The following is a 22,715-nucleotide window of genomic DNA, read 5'->3' as shown; positions in this document are numbered from 1 at the left end:
GTGAAGTAAGTCAGACAGAGAAAGACAAATATCATATGATATCACTTATATGTGAAATCTAAAACATGACACATATAAGCTTATCTATGAAACAGACTCACAGACACAGAGCACAGACTTGTAGTTACCAAGAGGGACAGAAGGCTGACGATGGATGATGGACTGGGAGTCTGGGATTAGCAGATGCAAGCTATTTCACACAGGATGGATAAACAAGGTCCTACTGTACAGCACAGGGAACTACATTCAATATCCTATGATAAACCATAATGGAAAAGAATACGGAAAGAATATCTGTGTGTGTGTGTATAACTGAGCCACTTTGCTATACAGCAGAAATTAGCACAACATTGTAAATCAACTACACTTCAGTAAAATTTACAACAAACAAACAAGAATGAATGTACTCTTCTACAGGAACAGGAGACCAGGATCAGTGCTCACAGGGAAAAATCATCCTTGGAGAGTACGAATCTGCGCCACATCTAACGTAGACTCAGCACCACAGTAAGTAGGACATGGACAGGAGTGCTGTGTGTGCCAGGCAGACTCAGACATGGTCCAGTTTTGAGGAGTCATCATATGCAACACACCGCGTGGAGCAGTTAAATCTGTCTTGATACAGTCAACTCATAAATCCAAAGAGAGTGGGTTCAGCATTGTAAAAACTAGGGAGAACAGCAGTAGATTTCTACAACGATAAGGAGGGAAAATAAAATGCACTGGACTCCAACGATTAATGAGAGAACCAACCGCAATCCGCACCAGCAACAGCAGGGAATTTATTTTTAGCTCAAACATGAGGCAACGTCATTACAAGCACGATTAAGTCCAGCACGAAGCTGCCAAAACGACTGAAAAACTGCCATCACTGGAGCGAGAGCAGGCTGCATGGAGGGACGAGACAAGGTCAGCCTGGGGGTAACACGCCAAGCTGTCGAGGGCCAGAGGGATCCATGACCACGAGGTCAGGGGGACTCTGTCCACTCACGCTCCACAAACCTGGATTCACCTGAAATGACCACCCAAACCCAAGCCTCCTTCCCTGGAGTATAAGAAGAAGCCCAAATATGAGGCTTATGCTTTTCAAATTATAGACACAGTGATATAGTCACAGGTATCTATAACCTGAGAGATAAATTTTAGAAAAGCAATTAGAATAATTAAAAATATAGGCCTATGAAAGACATGTTACGGTGCTTTTGCTTTGAGATGCTAAGTGGGCCAGACTCCAAACTCTGATAGTCATGTTAGAGCCAAATTTCACCCAAAGTAATTGATCTCATGACTATTAGACTAGGTAAGTCAATGTCAAGAACCCTGCTTCAATCACACAGAAATCTCCCTCTAGGGACACTTCAACACAAGTGAAAACAGCAGGTTATAAAGAATCAGGATCCCATTGATAAGAAATTATCACACACACACATACAGTGAGCTATCTGGAGAATGGCCACCTAATGTCAACAGTAGAAATAATATCTGGGCTGTGGGATTTTAGATCATTTTAATTGTGTGGTTTTCTGTGCTTTTTTTCCATCAATACATAACTATCAATCCCAGGACCCAGACTGCTCGATTCAAATTTCTGCTTTATACCTTCTTAGCTGTGTGGTCTTGACCAGGTTACTCACCCTCTCTGAGCCGGGGTGACCTCCCCTGTGGATTGCGATAAAGACAGTCCCAGCTGAGTGCCGTGAGTGGGCTACACGTATTAGTGCACAGTAAGCACTGAGCACAAAACCGGGGCACAGCCTGGAGGACATGCAGCGGCAGGAGGCGCCGCAACGCTGCCTCTCCTAGAGGACATGCCGCGGCAGGAGGAGCCGCAACGCTGCCTCTCCTAGAGGACATGCAGCGGCAGGAGCCGCAACGCTGCCTCTCCATGTAAAACGGACTGATGACACTCAGGAAGAGCCGCTGCAGGGGCTTCCCTGGTGGCTCAGTGGTAAAGAATCTGCCTGCCAATGCAGGAGACACAGCTACGATCCCTGGTCCGGGAAGATCCCACATGCCGCAGAGCAACTAAGCCTGTGGGCCACAACTACTGAGTCTGTGCTCCAGAGCCTAGGAGCCGCGACAAGAGAAGCCACTGCAATAAGATGCCAGTGCGCCACAACCAGAGAGTAGCCCCTGCTCACAGCAACTAGAGAAAAGCCCATGAGTGCAGCAAGGAACACCCAGCACAGCCAAATAGAAATAAATAAAATTATTTTTTCAATTAATTTAAAATTATTTTTTCAATTAATTTAAAATTATTTTTTTAAAGCAGCTGCATAAGCAACTATTTCATGAGCAAAAGTAAAATGGGGAAGAAGAAAACCTCTTTGCTTAAGGAACAAACCCCCAACTCCAAAAACAGAAATCTAGCTGATCGCTCCAGAGAACACACAGGGACACAGAGAAGAGACCACTATACTGTCACTTCCCTTGGACTCCAGCCCCCTAATTTTGGAAGTGGGTATGGCCCACAGTCAGAGAGAAAGAGGGGCCCCAGGTAGCAGCTTCCTGTGTGCTAATCTGAGTTCTTGATTCCACAGTGAAGGAGCAGACGTCCTAATGAGGGTAGCATTTGAGGCCAGAAGATTCGTCCTCATTAAAGGAGAGGAAACCTCTGAGACAGCTTCATCTACAAACACTGGAATGTTCATTTTAAGAGGGGATTTATAGAAAATGCAATTCGTATAAACACACACTTGCTGTGTGAGGAGGTGATAATGAAAACGATGGATTATCCAGAGTCCTGGATTCTCCTGTGAGAGGGAGACGGTTGACAGAATTGATGAGCGAACTGAGGGGCATATTAGAGGCTGGTGAAGGCTGTGGGCTTCCCTGGTAGCGCAGTGGTTGAAGAACTCGCTGCCCCATGCAGGAGACATGGGTTCAGTCCCTGGGTTGGGAAGAGCCTCTGGAGAAGGAAATGGCAACCCACTTCAGGATGCTCGTCTGGGAAATCCCATGGACAGAGGAGACTGACAGGCTACAGTCTGTGGAGTCACAAAGTTGTGTCCACGGGGACACACCTGAGCACCTGAACACACATAGCAAGGGCTGTGGAGAAAAAGGGAGCAAGTTGGGGTGGGGAGCGAGGAAGGGCCGACATTCTAAGTGGGCAGAGACGGTGACATGAGCTAGGAACAGACCAGGGCAAGTTCAACCTGTCTTACTCTGCGATAACCGGCTCCGGGGCCAGTTTTGATTGGTTAAGAGAAGGTACTGGTGAGCCCTGTGTTCACCCATCCAGGCCACTCCTCTCAACTCTGATAACATATGCCCTAGTTATTACATTCCCTGCTCGAGACAGTCTGTGCGTATCTATTGTTTCACCTTTTAAAATCTAGAGATGAAACTTCTGGAGTTATCTTCTCCATAAACATTTTCAGGAAATAAAAAGAATTAGGAATAAGAGATGGGAGGAGATAGTGAAGGACAGGGAAGCCTGGAATGCTGCAGTGCAGCGGGGAGCTGGACACAACTTAGGCTCTGAACAACAGAAATAAGAGAGCCCTCATCCATTGTTCCTGGTAACCCAGTACCCATTGCCCCGTTTCCCAGGATGGGAATCCAGACTTCAGGGAACAAAGCCTGTCCAGCTCCCAGGCCACGGGGCTCGGGTGGAACTGAGTGCAGCCACCTCCTGGGGCAAGTGCACTCCCTGGCCCCACCAGCAGGGGCGCCATATCCCCTGAGCACACAGCTCAGACCAGGTAGACAAGGAGCCCCCTGCCTGGGAAGAGCAGCTCTATTTTTGAGGTTGCTGATGGCCAGGGAGTCGGCCTAAAAAGAAGTCAATTTCAAGGTCAGCAAGCAAAGAAAATGGAATAGAGTCGTGCAACTTTGACAGCACGTTGGCAGGGATGGGATTCGGCCCCTTCCAGTTCCTCACGCCTAAAGAGCACATTTCCTTTTGTGCCTAACTCATTTGAAGCTGGATTTCTATCACTAGTCACCAAGTCTTGCCAGATACAAAGAAACCAGTGCTGTTTGGCATCATTTCCCCAGAAAGCCAACAGCAGTGTGTCCTTACCCGTTCCTGACCAGCAGTGTCCCAGATGAGGAACTTGTGAAGTTCATTTCCACAAGGCACAGTTTTGGTCATAAAAGACGCCCTGAAAAAGAGAAGTGACATTGACACATTACCGATCACCCCTGCGACCTTCACGAAGACTCCTGTTTCCATCAGGTGATGGCGGGGCCTTGGCAGGACCCCATAGGCTCTCCTCTAGGGGCCATGGAGAGGAAAGGGGACCTGTCATCCCAACGAAGAAATCCCGCCTCTTCTGTTAGTCCAACAGAGGACTTGGGCCGGGGGGAAGCACAAAGTGTATTCAGCACACTGTGTTTCAAAACACTTATCTTCAACAGTCCTAAGACATTAGATGCCTGCAATCAGGAAAAAAAAAAAACAACTTAGATTTTAAAAATGTAAGATCACCACAATTAAGAGTGAAAACAGCAGCTGTATCCAGGCACATGAGAGTGTGGGCCTTGCAGAGGTGTAAACAGTGGTGCATACTCCCTGCTCTATGACCCCAGCACTGGCAGCAACCATTAGAATACTGTGTCTCACCCTCATCCTGCTCGTGCAAGTGCAGGGATAAAGATGGGCAGATGAACAAATACTTGTTTTATCCAAGAAAAAGGGAGGATTTGAAACTCTCAGTAGATAATGAAACACTTGATACTTTCTTTTTTGCATAGTTCCTCTTAAGCTTTTTCTCAGTGCTCAGAAAAGGTGTAAAAGTCTAACACAAGGAACGTTGGGTAGCCTTGGTTTTTTTTTTTTTCCCTGTGTGATAAAGTTTCCCATTCATTAAACAACAGCAAGCCTCTGACTGTGGGAGAAGCAGGCACGAGGAGCCTCCTGACGTGGTGTGGTCAGTACATGCTTCACCTGTTCACCTGTGCAGAGTTCCTGCCAAAAAAATGTTTAGTGTGAATTTAATTGTGAGGATGCAATCCAGTAAATCTGGAATAGGCAACATTCTAACAGATGACGGGCCCAAATGTTTGGAGTAAGTCAATGTCCTGAAAAGTGAACAAAACCAAAGATGGGGGTGGGGGTGTTTTAGAATCTAGATTAAGAGAGAGGAAAGAGACAAACCCACCAAATGCACTGTATGGACCTTGACTGGACCCTGGATTAGTGGGAAAAGCACTCCAAAGACGTTTTGAGGACAACTGGCAAAATGAAAATTTAGACTATGTCAGATATTATCACTGAACCAAATTCACTTTCTAGGGACAATAAAGGTGTCCTCCTCTTGTTCTTCTCAGGATGCACACTGGAGTCTGCAGGGGTAAAGCATCAGGATGTCTTCCCTCACTTTCATGGACCCCAAGGGCCCTCACAGTCTAGCGAGAGTCCAGCCCTGCCACCACTCAGTGCTCAGCCTGGTAAGATTTCCTCAATTTCTACTCTTCCCTGAGACTAAGGGCAGACCACAGAAGTTCCAGGGAGGAAGATATTCTTCCCTGCAGGTCCCATGACTGTCCCCACAATGTACTCAACACCAAGGTGAATAGTCAGAGAGCTCTAATTATTAACACACAATTGCACTAGATGGAAATTCTAAGGATTTTTCTAAGGGATATAACCTAATATGATCAAAATTGCATCTGCCACATGACATTTCATTTCTTTAAGAGTTCTTAAACTGTATGTCCCAGCTTACTCATCAGAGCAAATATACTCCAAAAATCAAAATCTCTTGATGACTTTTCTCATTATAAAAGCAATATCAGTACTTCACTAAAGAAATATGTTAAAAGTGAATATAAAGGAGGAACATAAAATCAGTTGTAATTTCACTACCCAGGCATATTCACTGCTAATAAGTTGGTATTGTCTTCCAAATGGTGTTGACACAACTTTTATCCCCCGAGTCGATGGTACATAGATTTCGTATCTCCTGCACTTGATATATCGTGGACATCTTTCTATTTCTGTGACTATAGATCAGCATCATTACCTGGTGACTGTGTATTACACACTATGTCACGGTCCCCTTATTTTTCACTATTATGACAATGGTTAAATAAATATCCTTGAACCTGAATCTTTGTGTCCTTGTACAACTATTCTTTGGATTTCTCAGAAGCATATATTCTCCACATTGCTATGCTCACCAAATGGTAGCTTGTACCTACCTGTACACCCACTGAAACATATTCGATGACTTTTTCCCCAAACGAGAGCCTTCCGAATCTGCTCCAGGATGACACACAGGAAATGGTATTTCCTTTCTGGGTTTTTGTCGTGGTTGTCCTAAGTCTGAACATCATTTTGGTATTTACTCTTCAGTTGTTTTCCTTTTGTGAATCTTTAGTTCATGACCTTGGCCTACTTTTTAGCGGGGATGGTCATCCTGCTTCTTGTGTCCTTTTTTACTATTTTATACCAACTTTTTGTAACAGTGTATTTAAAAAAAATTTTTTTTTCAGTTAAATCTTTGCCCTTTAACTTGGCTTACGGAACATTTTCCAAAAATGCTTTTTAAAATTGTATGTAGATGGCTATATCAACATTTTGTCTTGATGCTTATTTTTGTTTTTACATTGATGTAAGTCGGATTTTCTCAGGTGGCTCACTGGTAAAGTAGAAAAGAATCTGCCTGCCAATGCAGGAGATGCAAGTTCAAGCCTGGGTCAGGAAGATCTCCTGGAGCAAAGAATTGGCAACCCACTCCAGTATTCTTGCCTGGGAAATCCCAAGGACAGAGGAGCCTGACAGGCTACAGTCCATGGGGTCACAGAAAATCAGACACGACCTAGCGACTAAACAACAAGTCACTTACCAACTAAACAAGTCACTTAGCAACTAAACAACAAAGCAGATTTTCAGTCATTCTTCAATATATTATAGGCAATGGGATAAAAAATACAGCAACTCTGCTCACAAAAAGTTCTCAGGTTTAGAAAACTAAGTTCATGCCTTTAAAGTCTTAGACTTTTATGAGCTAGGGGAAAAAAATATACCCAGACTACGCTTTTCATTTTACAGATATGACGGAGGTAAGCCTGAGACCTGAGATGACCTTGACCCTGGTCAAGAAAGAATCTGATGGCACAGTCAGGAGAGAAGACAGAGCCCCATGGCCACCCTGGAGGATGAGGGTCACAGTCCCTCAGTTTGCTCATCTGTGAAATAGGCCCCAAATCCACCCTGCGTGATCTATGGGCTGCTTCAGGGTCAAATGAGGAAACAACAGCTGTGAAGTCCCCGTCGGTACACAGTGAGCCAGCAAGGAACAGCTCTAGGGAAAGTAGCAATGCATATCATACCATATGTATGCATGCATTCACCTATATGTGGGGCTTCCTGGTGGCTCAACTGGTAAAGAACCTGCCTGCTAATGCAGGAGATGCTAGAGATGCAGGTTTGATCCCTGAGTCGGGAAGATCCCCTGGAGGAGGGCATGGCAACACACTCCAGGCTTCTTGCCTGGAGAATCCCATGGACAGAGGAGCCTGGCGGGCTACAGTCCATGAAGTCGCAAAGAGTTGGACATGGCTAAGAATGTGCACACACACACATACCTGTATGTGCAGACACCTCTCTCTGTTCCTGATTTCCTGCCACTAGGAGAAAGACAATTACTGTTTGAAATGAAGACTGACAACCGTTGCTCTTTTGGTGTTTTGTTTTGTTTTTTTCAGCCTCCTTGCTAGCTTTCAAGTTCAGACTTTCAGGCGTCTTTGCTTCCAGAGCAATGGGGGTGAGCAATGCTGGACTGGCTTCATTACCTGCAGGAAGCAGAATCTGGCAGAGAAGAAACACGATGTCCTTGTAAAGGTCAAACTAGAAAGAGAGGTGTACACATCTGTTCATGATGTCGACAGTCTGCTTGAACAGCAGTCAGGGTTTCTCATGAGTCACCGGGTGGCAAGGATGAACTTTCGGTGCAGAAACGATGCCCTTTCACAGCCTGAGGTCCTTCTCAAGGCAGTGATCACTGTGGGAGGCGGGTGGACTCCCAGTGGACTCGATGGCTGCGAGTCAGAAGCTTGCCGTGTGCCCTGCCGTGAATCTTCTCCACTCAAGGCTGATGGAGGCCGTTGCCCTGTCCTCATCCATCCTACCCAGTTCCCCAAATTGATACACCCGTTGTTTCCCAGCTGAGGAAAACCAAACCTTGCTCTCTGCAGAGAGCATGCTGACTTCATGGAGAAAAAGACACTGGGCTAAGTACTAAGATGGTGAAAAATTAACCACCTGCAAAGCAGCACGGCAGAAGCACATCTGGTGAAGTCATCCTAGCAAAGAGAAAGCGAAGAGAAAGCGAACAGGAAGTGCTCTCGTGTCCCAAGGCTGAGGTCTGGGCAGGGCAGGGGGTAGGAGGGCAATCCTCCCCTCCTCTCCCAAGCATCAGAACAGAGATGCCGACCCTGGATTCAGCCAGGAAAGGAAAATCAATCTGCCCACGATCCGTGCAGACGGCTCTGCTGTGCGTGGACGCGTTCCCAGGTTTCCTGGCAGGCAGATTCAAGCAGGACCTTCAGGGATTCGTCCCATCTGGAAATAAAGTCGGCATGATCTGCAGAATAACGCACTCGAGATCAAGGAAACAACCCGAGGCGGCAGTGAGGGCGGCTGGTGCAAGGTGGAGGGGACTGCAGGGATAGGAAGACTGGACACATCGCCCAAGGCCCTGAGTTGTGTCCAAGTCTTCACAGTCGGGACTGAGTCTCCCTGGCTGGGATGAACACCCTCGAAGGCTCAGACACTGTGACCTCTCTGGGTACTTAGAAAGGAAGAAAGGTGAATCGGAAGAACAGATGAGAACTTACCCAATGGTCGGGCTGATGTTGTGGTCAAAGTGATCCTGGACGAATCGACACACGATGCTGGACTTCCCCACGCCAGTGTCCTGGAAGAGGACGAGAACAGAGCCATGAAGACAAAGGGGGCGGATTCTGACCCAGCATAAACAGAACCCAGCACAGGGGAGCTTACTTCCGGCTGGGGGGAAGTGGGATATTTCCTTCTATTTCATACCAGAAATTTTGACAATGAAGTCATATTGCCTTCATAAAAGAAGTATGCTAAAAGTAAGTTTCAGAAACATGTGCCATCTATACACAATAATTAACCTAGAACTGGCATGTCCCAATACATTTACTTCCAGAAATTTGGAAATTTGGGGAGGGATCTAAGAAGCACAGCAACAATATCACTTTGTTTTGGTAGAAACTGATTTTATTCAAACCTTTAGCACTCTAAGAAGGCATAACCTATTTTTCTAGGTATCATCCTGTAAGAACGATAAATTCTAATTATTGCATGTTTATCATTTTCTCTCTAGAATCTGATGGCTGCATAAGAACCTCCAGTTTTGCTCAATTGTACAGCTCTTTCTCTGTTAAATAATTCTATAAAGCTGTTAGGAAGGCGGTCCACTCACAGACTGGAAAGACACATGCATTTTTCTCTGTGTGTGCATGCTAAGTTGCTTAGTCGTGTCTGACTCTTTGCAACCTGACTGTAGCCGGCCAGGCTCATCTGTCCACGGGATTCTCCAGGCAAGAACACTGGAGTGGTTGCTATTTCCTCCTCCAAGGGATCGTCCAGACTCAGGAAGCGAGCCCGCCTCTCTTAGTCTCCTGCATTGGCAGGCGGGTTCTTCACCACTAGTGCCACCTGGGAACTCCCAAATGCATTTTTCTCCAGTCCTTTCCAAATCCCTTGTCAAATGGTTTAAGGAATTAAAAAGAAAAAACAAAACATTCACAAGGTCATAGAGATGGGAGAAGAGACAACCATCAGACAAGTGAGGACAGAGAGGAACAGCTGGGGGAGGGAAGGTGGGGTCACTGTTAAAGAGGGAGCCGGAGCCTAAGGGCCTGCAGCGGGGAGAGCGAGTCAGTCCCACCCATGTTCCCTGCAGGTACCAAGAGCTGGAGGCAGTGCTGGAATCAGAATATCGGAATCAGAGGCAGGAGGATGCTGGAGGCTGACTCCAGAACACCTGTGTCACATACAGGCTGGCCCACGACCCTGCACACAGCTCGGGTTGGGGCGGGGGGAGCTACGTACCCCACCCTGCCCCACCCTGTGCGAGCCCAGATGGAAGGGGTCAGAGGCTTTGTGTCTTTGTGTCTCCCCGCTTGCAGACCCAGCTATGAGTCCCCCAACTAGAGGCCACGTGTGCCCCCACCCACCAGCCCCTGTGCAAACAGAGCTTTGGGGAGGCATTTTATTTTTTTAAACATTCTCCTTTTATTTATTTTTTTCTTTTGGCCAAGCCATGCAGCATGCCGGGGTTTTAGTTCCCTGACCAGGGATCAAACCCGTGCCCCCTGCATTGGAAGCGTGAACCCCTAACCACTGGACCAGCAGGGAAGTCCCTGGGGATGCATTTTAATCTTTAAAAAAGAAATACTCATCTAAGAAATACCGGAGATTTACACCCACAGAAAAGTAGAGGATGCATTTTTAGAAGATCATTCAGAAAGTAAGACGGACCCTCAGAAACTAAAAACATGATGACAAAAATGGAAATTTCAAAGGAAGAGTTGGCAAGGTAAAGTCCAGAGATTGCCCAGAAAGCAGGACAAGGAGAACAAAGCTCCTGCCCCCGCTGCCCTTTGAGAGTGGCCGCACGGCAAGGAGATCCAGGGCACGTATCTGCTCTGGGAGGACTGTGGAGATTCAAGACAGAGAAGTGAGCGGGGAAAGAGACACACCTAGCCCAAGAAGGAAAAGACAGTGATGAGCTTCTCTTCAAAGCTTCACGTTAAAAGCCCACAGATCAAGGAGAAAATGCTGAAACTCAGAGAAAGGTGTTTTTCTCCAGACACTGAAACATGAAATCAGATTTGAAACACCATCAGCATCTGAGTCATGGGAGTGCCCTCTCGCTCCCGCATTCAAGGGACAATCCTAGCAAACCCGGGGCGGGAGGGCCTCGGGCTTGGGATCCTCATCAGAAGGTCACTGTCCAGAAGGTGTCATCTCCCAGAGCACGTGGCCTGCATTGGCTCTGAGCCCCCAGAAAAAGCCGCACCAGACGCTGCATCTTTGCAGCCCTGAGTCGATGTGCAGAGTTCAAAGAGGTGACGACAGAAAGGAAACACCAGCTCCTCAGACTCCAGATCAATGCGACTGCTATTTCCAGCTGCATCCCCAGGAAGGACTCCAGCTAACGCTTCTCAGTGTCCCCAGACCACAGCCCCGTCCTTGCCATCTCAGCTGAGCTTAAAGTCCCTGTGAAAGAGCAGACCCCTACCACCCTGCAGTCCTCACAGTCCCAGCGACTCTGGACAGGGAGAACTGGGCTGCACCCAGGCCTCCCCCGTACCCAGCTGGGACAATGGCCCCTTGATAGCCTCCCCCCCAGCAGCAGAGCCCTTCCTCTAAGGGAGCGGCTGGCATCCAGGGCTCTGGCCCGAGGGGGCATTCTCATGGGCAGGACTCTGCTCCAGGGGGCACGTTTCGGAGCCCATTTACTTGCTCTGCCCAAGGGTTTCAGCTGCCAAGAGCTGACTCATTAGAAAAGACCCTGATGCTGGGAAAGATTGAAGGCAGGAGAAGGGGACATCACCAACTCAATGGACATGAGTTTGAGCAAACTCCGGGAGATGGTGAAGGACAGGGAAGCCTGGAGTGCTGCAGTCCATGGAATCCCAAAGAGTTGGACACGACTGAGTGACTGAATGACGACAAAGTCATCTTGTGGGGTCAGAGGCTTTGTGACAACTTGGGGATGGCCTGCTCCCAGGCCTGCCATTCCCCCGTCGGCCACCAGGGGAAGGCCCTGCCCACGGATGGCAGACGATGGCAGAGCAGGATGCAGGGCAGTCGTCATGAATCACTGAGCTGGGTGACTTCCTTTTCCTGCAGGACCTCTTTCAGACAGTCACACACACACATACACACAGAGGCAGGAGGAAAACGCCCCAGATCATGCCTGTCCCACAGGAAATTGCAAAGCTCTGAAGCAGCAACTCCTGGGTGGATAAAGGCATCAGAGGAACAAGAGGAGGGCCGGGAGGCACAGGCTGCTCACCCCTTCTCCTCGGCCCCGTGACTTCCGGGGGACTCGACGCCCTTGGAAGGAAGCTGGCTCCACTTCCTGAAATGACAGGACGTTGTTACAGCCCATCCAGCCCCGAGTCTGCAGGAAAGGAGGCTGCGTGGCTTCCCCGAGGTCACACAGCAGGTTGGAGGGTCAGAGAACAGTTTTCCGAGTCCCATGAAAACCCTACAGGCTCTCACCAGGTAAATCAACTCCCCGACAGATGTAAATGTCTTCTTAAAAGAAGTCCACTTCTTGGACCCATGAGGGCCTTTACTACTGCTTTCCAGGTTCACCAACCATAAGAGAGTCATTCGCCCTAAAGATACATCTGCTAGGTCTTGCCCGAATGGGAGGAGGACGTACTGTCAGCTACCAAGGAGGCATCACATAAAACCAATTCTTTTCTTTTTTTAATTGAACGTAGTTGATTTAAAATGTCGTTCATCGTTAGTCTCAGGTGTACAGCACAGTCACTCAGTCACACACACACACGTACATCTGTATCTATATCTGTTCTTGGTCAGAGTCTTTTCCCTAATAGGTTGTGCTGCGTTTTGTGCTAACCTGCTTAGTTGTGTCTGGCTCTGTGAGACCCCATGGACTGTAGCCAGCCAGGCTCCTCTGTCCGTGGGATTCTCCAGGCAAGAATACTGGAGTGGGTTGCCATGCCCTCTTCTGGGGGATTTTCCCAACCCAGGGATCGAATCAGGGTCTCTTACTTTTCCTGCATTGGCAGGCAGGTTCTTTATAACTAGCGCCACCTGGGAAGCCCCTAGGTCACTTACACATCAGACCTAAACTTTCAAAGGAATCAGACAGGGTGTCACAGCCAGGGGGACCAAAACTGCACAGGCTACCCTAAGAAGTCAACAGGACGGCTGATGGCTGGGCTCCAAACTTTTAAAACTCAGGCATGCATCTTTCTGCTGACATAATGCTCTAAATAAATCACGATTCTTTCCCAAGCTTGGGCCTGTGCTATAGCTCTCTACAATGAAGACCCCAACATCCATTTATAGTATTATTTCCATAGGAAACTTTATTCTACTTTCAAACTTGGGATTTCAGCCAGTACCAACCAGACTCTCAGGCCTACAGTCCAAGCAGAATACCCCAGGAGTGAAGAGATCTTTGGGGAACATTTGATGTTCAGTTGCTAAGTCATGTCCGACTCTTTGCAATCCCATGGACTGCAGCACGCCAGGCTTCCCTGTCCTTCACTATCTCCCAGAGTTTGCTCAAATTCATGTCCATTGAGCTGGTGATGTTATTCAACCATCTCACCCTCTGTTGCCCACCCTGGGGGACTCCTGCATTTGGACTCCAGGCATATTGCCAACAATCCCAACCCTTCTTCGGAACAGAAGTGGACTAAACATTCACAGCGATGATGACAAAAGCTGAGCTCATAAAAGCTCCCGGCACCCAGCCAGGCATTTTCTACGGAGAAGTGTCCACTATCATCTCCTGAAGCTTTGTTTCTGCTGTCATCTCTCTTCTCTCCTTCTGTGACTCCAGCTGTGTTTGTATTATACTTTTTCACCGTACCATGTACTTCTTTATCTTCTTTTCTTTATTTTCCATCTTTTATTTGTCTGAGTTTCGGTTTGGAATTATTCTGACCTATCTTCTAGTTCTTTTTAAAGATGTATTGAACATGATGATAAACCCATTTATTGAATTTCTGATATCAGTTATTGCATTATTTCACCATAATATTTTCACAGTACAGTTTTCGATGGCATGCCAAAGTCTGAAACCATGACTTTTATTTCCTTGAACATAATAAACATGCATATATTATTTTTTTAATATTTATTTTATTTATGTATTTGGTTGTGCTGGGACTCAGTTGCAGCACACTGGATTTTCGTGGCATCATCCAGGATCTTGTAGTTTAAAGTACATTATCTAGATTCTAGTTCAGTTTCTATTGTTTGTGGAAAAGTTTTCAGTCGAATTGCCCTGTCTCCTCCTATCACTGGTCAAGTCTGAGTCCTGGAAGCATCACCCAAGGACAGGGAATTAGAGTAGCCTGTCCAGGGATATGGGTCTCCAAGCACAAGACACACCCCAGGTGTTGAAACACCATCTCTGACTCTGAGTTGGTGTTTAAAAAGAACAGGTGGCCTCGATTCTGGGATGTCATCCACCCCCCAAAAAACTGTTCCTAGTAAGAAAATATTTATGCTGATTTTAAATGCCATCCCATCCTACTGCCTACATTTACCTGCCTCTCGTTCCGGCACTGGCGGATATAGTGGATTAAAGAGTCTAGCATTCCATCGATCATCGAGTGCTCTGGCCCCAGAGCAGGTGGTGGCCTCTCCATCCTGCAGGTGGCAAAGGCATGTTCTAGGAGTTCTAGGGAAACTGAAGTCAAGTATTCGGCATGGGAAAAGGTGATCACCAGGGGCTCCATCTCTCTACCAGCCCGGCCTCCCTCTGCCTCACTCCTCCGACAAGTTAAAGAAGGAAAAGAACAAGGAAGATGCTTCTTAAAAGGGGAAGAACGGCGAGTCCCATCACCCTCCACTTCCGACATAGCAGCCCCGCTGCTTCTTGGCTTTTTCAGAGAGCCCTTTGTCCCGACGCAGAGACTGTACAGCCAAGCAGACATTTCCGTGTGTCTGCGTCTTACAAAGTGTGACCTTAACTGTTTAAAAATTTTTCTAATCTTGTGTTTTACTTAATCTCACTTCCTGCCAGAGGAACCACCGCCTCTTCTGTCACCTTTCTTTCTGCTCAAGCAGCGCACGTGTGGGGTGGCGACTGGGCAAGCCAGGTTCTCCGGACAAGCCAGGTTCTCCAGACAAATGGCACAGACACGAGCCCCCTGTTCCCAGCGGGGAACCCACCAGCCTGCACAGGCTCCCTGTACCGACGCAGGATTTTATTGTTCTATAATGTTCTTACGAAACACCAATATTCACTCCTCCCAAGTTCCAGGTCTAGCAAATAAGGACAAAGAATGATCATAATTGCAGCTTTTAATGTGGTTCCCAGTGACTCCTGACACCTGGTATTTGGTCCCCTGTGTGTAGGCTAGGGAGTTTCCCAGGTAGCACAGCAGTAAAGACCCTACCTGCCATTACAGGAGTCGTAAGAGACGCCGGTTCGATCCCTGGGTCAGGAAGAGTCCCTGGAGGAGGGCATGGCAACCCACTTCAGTATTCTTGCCTGGAGAATCCCATGGACAGAGGAGCCTGGTGGGTTACAGCCCATGGCGTTGCAAAGAGTCAGACACAACTGAACCGACATAGCATAGACATGTGGTCTAGACCTAACAACTTGCTCTTAAAAAGTAGAAAAACGGTGAAAGTGACAGATGTCAGCCCCCATGTTAGGTTTTAGAACACTGAGACTTGGTCCCCCTTTCTCACCAGGTTGCCCGGCACCAGCCTGGGGCTCCTAGAAACAGAAGCATTGGAGCCACAGCTCTCGGTGACCATCCAAGGCGCTCTGCTATCCTTAGGATCAGCTGGTACCGCCACACCATGAACTTGTCCTTCAAGTGGGAAGCACAGCCGTGGACCCCAAGGGCTCTCGGACTCGGGTAAGGAGGCTTGGCCCTCCTCCCCTCCAGCCCCTGGAGCCTGGGCTTTGTCCCGGGGGCAGTGGAACCAAGAAGACCCAGCACGGGGGGGGCACTTTAAGAGGACTGGAAGGAAACCAAACCAGGAAACAGAGGTGTTTAGGAGACTGCACACATCTGCATTTTTACTGAGCATCTACTATATGCCAGGTGTTTTCACAGACGATGGTGGCCAGTCTGTCATGTCAGAGCTAAGACTCTACACAGAGCCTCAGCAGGCGCTCATACTCAGCACTGCAGGGCAGGCAGAGGGAATCCTTCCTATATCTCAACCCTGACAAGCCTGACAGCTGCTGTCCTCAGACCACTCGCTGGCCTGAGTTAACACTCAACACTTTGCTGACCCCAAGCCGAGCTCCTACGTGATGCAGAAAGTTAGCTGCTGTGATCCTTAGTCACGACAGTGGACTGCAGCACTGACACATGCTCCCTCGTTGGCCAGAAGCTAACAGTCCACGTACCTGCGAGGTACTGATGAGCCGAGACGCCAGCCTCTGCTCACAACTCGCCTACCTTCCTGACTGCCACTGATCCCCATAAACAGTGATAGTCTTTGACCCATGACAGGTGAGGAATCATCCTATACGTCTAAGGTCAACTGGACTCCGCCCAGACTTGATGGCCATGCCAGATTCAGGAGGGCAGGTCACAGAAGGGAGGAGATGTATTTGCAGGGGCTGGGCATCAGAAGGTGGGGTCTGAGCCTACAGAGTGCCGTTCCCATAACCATCACGCCGGCTTGACTTTCTCACGGCTCTGTCCCTCGGTCATCCAGCACGTCTGTGAGCGTTTCAGAGACTTTACAAAACACACAGGAAAGGCAGCAGTGAATTTCCAACTGGGAGGGAGATTATTTAACACTGCCCCCTCACTTTCCATCTGTGTTCTTTGGGAATAAATGCTAAACCAGCACACTCAGTTTAAGAAATTTGACCAGGAAATACAAGGCTGCCTGCATCACAGCTACCAGGAGAATCCCCACCTCTTCACGCTGATAGAAAGGGATCAACGTATTTGAACTTTATGTACCAATAACATGAAGTCATCCTTGTGGATAAATCAAGATTTGTGGCCACACATCTCTTTAAGAAGTTTATTTTAGGGTCAAGAAAGAAAATACGTAGTTTATGCTTCCCAAGATAGGAACTGTGTCCCTTGTACGAATCACTGAATATTTCCAGAAGAGAATATTCCCAGAGACGCTGGGGGTCAACACCTTCCGTGCACTGTGAACACCCTATAAAGGATGAGTCTCAGGCCGCTCTGACTGCACATCCCCGAATTCAGTAAACAAAGTGTGGATCCTCTGATAGCTGTGTATCTATTTACAAACTGCACACATGCACAGCTGTATTAAGATATTAGACAGCCTGTAGGACATAACCAGGAGTAGAAATTTTTAAAAGAATGATCTACTAGGATCTTCTCAATACTATGTCACCAGATACAGAAATCCCTGGATGCCAAGGCTGGCGTAAGCTGCTACTGCCCCAGCTCCCAGATTTCACGTCTTTGTTCAACCAAATAGCCTCGTCGGTGTCACAGACAGATTTACACTCAGTACAGTCCAGCACTGGGGGGAAGGACTCGATCTCAGTGTGCACTCCCACCTCCTTGACACATAGAGACCGGGAAACACAGGGACGAAGCCCCCAGAGGCTAGAACCACACCGTGTGGATGGGAGGCTGGAGGCAGCCACCTTTCAACTCCCTGGGCTGGGAAGCTGTGCGGAGAGAAGTTAAGCCAAGTGGCCCAAAGACGGTTCTGACACCTTCCGGAGGCCCAGCGACATTCCTGCTCTGGGTTCTGTGGGACACTCTGTATCTTTCTTCTTTTTTAACTGGGTCTCAGGGCACGTGGAACGCCCCCGACAGCCACAGGAACCAGCAGGAGGCTACAGGTGAAAAAGATCCTCCCTGACAATGCAGGAGACCCAAGAAACTCAGGTTCAATCCTTTCTTGGGAAGATCTCCTGGAGAAGGGAATGGCAATCCACTCCAGTATTCTTGCCTGGGAAATCCCATGGACAGAGGAGTCTGGCGGGCTATAGTCCATGGGGTCACAGAGTCAGATGTGACTGAAGTGACTTAGCACAGGGCACACTGGAACGTCCCCTGCCGGCCACGGGGAGCACAGCCAAAGGCTGCCCTTCCAAAGCTGGACCTCCAGGAGGAAGCATCTGTAAGGATTTTACTGCTGACGCCGGTCACTTCCCACCACCTCCAGGCCCACTCCTCCCTGGACTAGGCCATCACATCATCACAGCAACTGTTTTTGGCAGGCAGTGACAACCAAACCATAACGTCATGTGCTGCTCTCTCATCAAACAGGAGGCTGGAAAATGTCACCTGATGTCTGGGCCTGGCCAGCAGTAAAGTCTGGCTGCCTCCAGTCGGAGCACCCCCTCGGCCACTCACGAACCTCGGGCGTATTTCTTCTGCATCTCAGGTCATGGTCATGGCTTAAAGGCATTGCTACACGTGCACTCAGAATCCAAGTGACAGGACAAGAATGTCCATTTCTACATTCTCGCTTTACAAAAACACAACTGATTGACTTTATTAAAAAACAAAGCAAGGAAGAAAAAGCAATAATCCGGGAAAGACGATGACTTGTTCCAGGGGTGAGCTCACCATTCAGGTTTCAACTTGGACCCTTCTGTCCACTCAGGCTCTGCTTCTGCGGACCCATCCACACTGCCCCCGCCTCCCCCACCGGACTCTCTCTCAAGCAGGCAGGAAGATTGCAGTTTGATTGAGGCAACCAGGCCAGAAGTTGCTAGATAGTAATTTGGTCAGATGAACCAAAGGAAGTGTGTTTCTTCACTCGGTGGTTTGGACAGCTTGAGGGGTCAGGATGGGACTAAAGACCTTCTCTGACATGAGAGCACAAACTTCTGTTCCACTGTGACCTAACCACATGACCCAAGCAGCTCAGTTCAAACTTTGCTTTCCTACCCACGAATCTGGTGCCTTACCCAATCTAGCACAAAAGAGACTTGCCCAAGGTCTGACGTGTATAGACACACACGGGTAAATCTGTGACACGATCCTGTTTGTGTGCCTGCCTCTATCCCAGAAAAGGATTAGAATATTTAACTGAGCTTCCCAACTGCCGCCGCACATCAAGCCTATGTTTTCACAAGACGGAATCCTTCTCTGCTAAATGGATCTAAACGGCAAACTGTATCTGGCGACCAGGAACACGGAGTCAGCCAGGACAAGTAGACAGCGGCAGCATTCTGCCGTTCTGCTGACTGAAGGAAAACATTTTGGAACTTGAGTTTTCTATGACGTTTGATCTGGACTCTAGATCCAAACCAGCTCGATGTTCATGCTTCCTCAAAACAGTAGCCACAGGGCTGGCCAGCATCACTGCACTGTCCGTTTCCCTGCATGCTCAGTTGCTCAGTCATGGCCAACTCTTTCTGACCCCATGGACTGTAGCTCGCCAGGCTCCTCTGTCCATGGGATTCTCCAGGCAAGAACACTAGAGTGAGTTTCCATGCCCTCCTCCAGGGGATGTTCCCGACCCAGGGATCAAACCACATCTCCTGAGTCTTTTGCACTGGCGGGCAGATTCATGACCACGGCGCCACCTGGGAAGTCCCAGGTGTCTATTAGCTTCTCTAAAACAGGTGAAACACCAATGCCCAGTGTACATCTATTCGCTGCAACATCCCACATCTGGTAATGCCATGAAGTCACCAAGTACCAGCATCCTGATCCATGGGCTGGGTTGCCAGCTACTGTTCAGTCTGGAGCTCAGCATGGGAGACAATGAACCAGTGCCAAGAAAAGGAAGAAATAAACAGCAAGGGCCCTGGCACCTGGAGTGGGGGCTTCCTCAGCCCCGCTGTATACCCTGGAGTCCATTCACTACATGGCAGGGCAGACAGAGGCACCCAGAAAATCTCAGAGTGGTTCTCAACCAGACGGCATCCCAGGGGGACACCCAGGACTTGCCCCCCTACAGGAGAGGAGTCTCCAAGATTTCTTCCTGTGTGCAAAAGAAATTGTGCATGCTCTCTTTTCTTGGCTAAAAGATCCAAATCTGATAGCTATTCGGGAATAACTTTGTAAACCTTAATCATAATTTTCTGAGTTGTTCCCTGTCTCTTTTAACTGGAGGAAAACATGAAGAGAACTCCAAGGAAACAGACCCCAAGAGATCACAACCCAGAGTGTGAGACACATGGAGCGTACATCCTAGGAGATGCTGTGACAAAGGAAAAATGGAAAATAACAGTCAGGAGGTGGCCTGCAGGGAAACAGGAACTCATGATAGCCCCCAGCCCACCCACAAATTAACTGTGCAGGGGAGCAGAATTTGGGGGTGGTCAGAGTGTGTGTTTGGGGTCTGACACACAAGAGTTAATTTTCTTACTAGTTCTCTGTGCTTCTGTTCCTTCCTCTGAAACAGGAGCAGTAGCAGGGCCCGCCAAGTAGGACTGTGGTAAAGATTAAATAAGATAATACATCCACAGCACTGAGAACAGTGCTGGCTAACTGTCATCGTGGTGATTATGCAGCCATTCAAAAGAATGAAGTCTACCTGCAGGAGCTGCTATGTATGAAAAGCGATCAAAGATCTATAGATTAAAAAATCCGTTTACAGATCTGTAACGACTTCTTTATTTTAAAAAAATATCTGGGTGTGTGAGCACAAGCCTGATACACATCCTTAAAAAAAAAAATCACACAGATACATTAACAGTAGCCATCCAAGATTGGAAGCAAATTCCAAGAGATAGAGAAGGACAGGGAAGCCTGGTGTGCTATAGTCCATGGGGTCGCAGAGAGTCAGACAAGACTCAGCGACTGAACAACAAAGATTGGGAAGGCTGTACCTTTTTGTAGCCTTTGAACTTTGTAATTCTACACAAAGGATTCCTTGGATCTATTTTTAAGTAGGAACAGATGTGATCTTAAGTAGAGGAATCAGCATGCACATTCTGTTTCCTTCTTTAAGCTTCTCTGTATAAACGTAACTTTTTCCACTAACATGTTCTCCCCACACTCCTTGGTATTATCCAAATTTTAAACGGCCATCACCCAAGTTACAGATTCTGGCCTCTATAAGATGTGCTTCATTGTGATTGCGCTAATCAGAGTTAGCAAAACAAAGGTGGAATTACAGGAACCTTGCTGGAAGCCAGCTCCATCGCTGACGTCCTATGTGTCATGTGTCTCTGATGGCAAAATGTTACCATTGGGACCTGAACCCTCTGCCTCCTAACGACTCACGTTTAAACCATATCACATGTGGAAGTAGTCTACACTTGTAGTTTTTGTTGCGGTGCAGTTTTCATAACACAAAATGAATCATTTTAAAGTGAACAATTCAGGGGCTTCCCTGGTGGCTCAGTGGTAAAGAATCCACCTGGGAGACATGGGTTCCGTTCTTGATTTCGGAAGATCCCACAAACGGTGGAGCAACTAAGCCCTGAACCACAACTACTGAGCCTGTGGTCTAGAGCCCAGAAGCTGCAACTACTGAAGCCCACGCCTAAAGTCCGTGCTCCTCAACACCCCCTCACACAGCCCAGGGAAGCCAGCAAAGCACTAGGAGAGCTGCTTTGGGAGCCCACACGTGGGACCCTGGCTGGGGAGGGGCAGTGATGGGAAAGAACATGGCTTCCCAAACAGCGGGTCCTCCCACTAAAGCCTCATCAATTCCAACCTCAGGACTTCAGTCCCCATGATCCATCACTTAGTGATGTCCCGCCAAATCTGGAGCGGCCATGTCCCAGGGTGCCACTGGCCATCTCACATTTCCAGCACAAGATTCCCCAGCAGGAATCACACCTGCCCAAAAGCAACACCTGCCCGGGGTCTGCCCAGGACCAGCAGTTCACCTGACAGGGTCTGGGCTCGAGAGCCAGGGACCCAGGTTACAGGCCAGGTGGAGAATATCCACTCTGCCTTGGGAACAGTAGCTCACGGGGCATGCCTCATGCCCCAGACACCTGCTCTATTGTCCCTTCTTTCTAGCCCTGGTGCGATGGGGCCAGAAGATGTGTCTGGATGGTATGAGTTGCCTCTGGGTGAATGTTAGCTCATCACAGAATTTTAAAATTTGCATTTGGAGAAGTAAAAATACTTACAGTAATGTGGTGTAATCCTGGTGCAATAAGGCAAACTAAGGTAACTTTTGAGCAAATCGACTTGTTTTTCCAGAAGCATCGGGGAAGTAGATGACCTTTACCAGTCCTCCTGGAGGGGAAGAACTTCCTTCTATTGAGAAGTTATCACATGACAGGCAGGGGCCCCCATGGTCTCATGCTACCTGTGCTGCGTAACTTTTACTCGCTGGGACAGACACTGTTACCAACATTATACAAGCGAGGGATCTAAGTCTAGGAGGCTCCACAAACCAGCTTAACGCTTGGCTCCCTCTCCTTAGAATCCAGAGTCTGAGAACTGGCTCATGTCAAAGATCCGGTCAAGTAATAAACCCGCTGTCTTCAAATTTCATATGCCGGCAGTGACCTTGTTAGGACATGGAAAGGGCATATGGGAGAGGATCATTGCTGCTGTTCATCCATTAGAAACAGAGCCCTGAGATTTAGCAGGTCACCCCTGCTGTCGAGGTGGTCAGGAGACTAGGTTCCAGCAAATGGGATAGAAGCAGAGGCAATAAATTGACCCCTAAATCCATCAGAGAAGTCCTGAATCAGCTACCAGAGCTGACCAAGAAGAAAGAGATGATTTCTCTCCTAAGTCCCTGGACTTTGGGATCTCAGCCTGTATCCTCATCAACACAGTGCATCTAGAAAATCTAAAAACCCACACATCCCTCTAAACAAGCTGAGAATTATCCTTAGAGCTTGTTGGACCTCATCATCTGCTTATTCCTCATTCATTTATAAGGTAGATTCATTCTGGCCCTGTGTCTGAAATCTTACAATTTCCAAATCTAAATTGATAAGCTTTACTTATATATCTATATACAAGGATGACAGTACACCATTTCTTTAAACCCATATTTTTTTCTAGACTACGCCCTTCTTTGGAAAATGCCACTTACCCACATTTAGCTATTGGGCAGATGCTCTGTCTCCCCAGACTCAGCTTCCCACCACCCGGGGCTGGCAGGA

General features: G+C 48.0%; 1 protein-coding gene across 1 annotated transcript in view; it reads right to left on the bottom strand.

Annotated features, from left to right (window-relative positions):
* The window catches only part of RAB31 (RAB31, member RAS oncogene family), an 80,998-nt gene that overhangs the window by 41,850 nt on the left and 16,433 nt on the right, over positions 1-22,715 (bottom strand). Inside the window, exons 2-3 of the mRNA XM_015103657.3 lie at positions 8,791-8,870; positions 4,028-4,109 (exon numbers count right to left, since the gene is read on the bottom strand). Coding sequence (XP_014959143.1) covers positions 4,028-4,109; positions 8,791-8,870 — 162 coding nt within the window. The remainder of the gene's footprint in view (positions 1-4,027; positions 4,110-8,790; positions 8,871-22,715) is intronic.

The sequence above is a fragment of the Ovis aries genome, chromosome 23 (genome assembly GCF_016772045.2).
Source record: "Ovis aries strain OAR_USU_Benz2616 breed Rambouillet chromosome 23, ARS-UI_Ramb_v3.0, whole genome shotgun sequence".
Lineage (NCBI taxonomy): Eukaryota > Metazoa > Chordata > Mammalia > Artiodactyla > Bovidae > Ovis > Ovis aries.
This window is presented reverse-complemented; position numbering and strand designations above follow the sequence as displayed.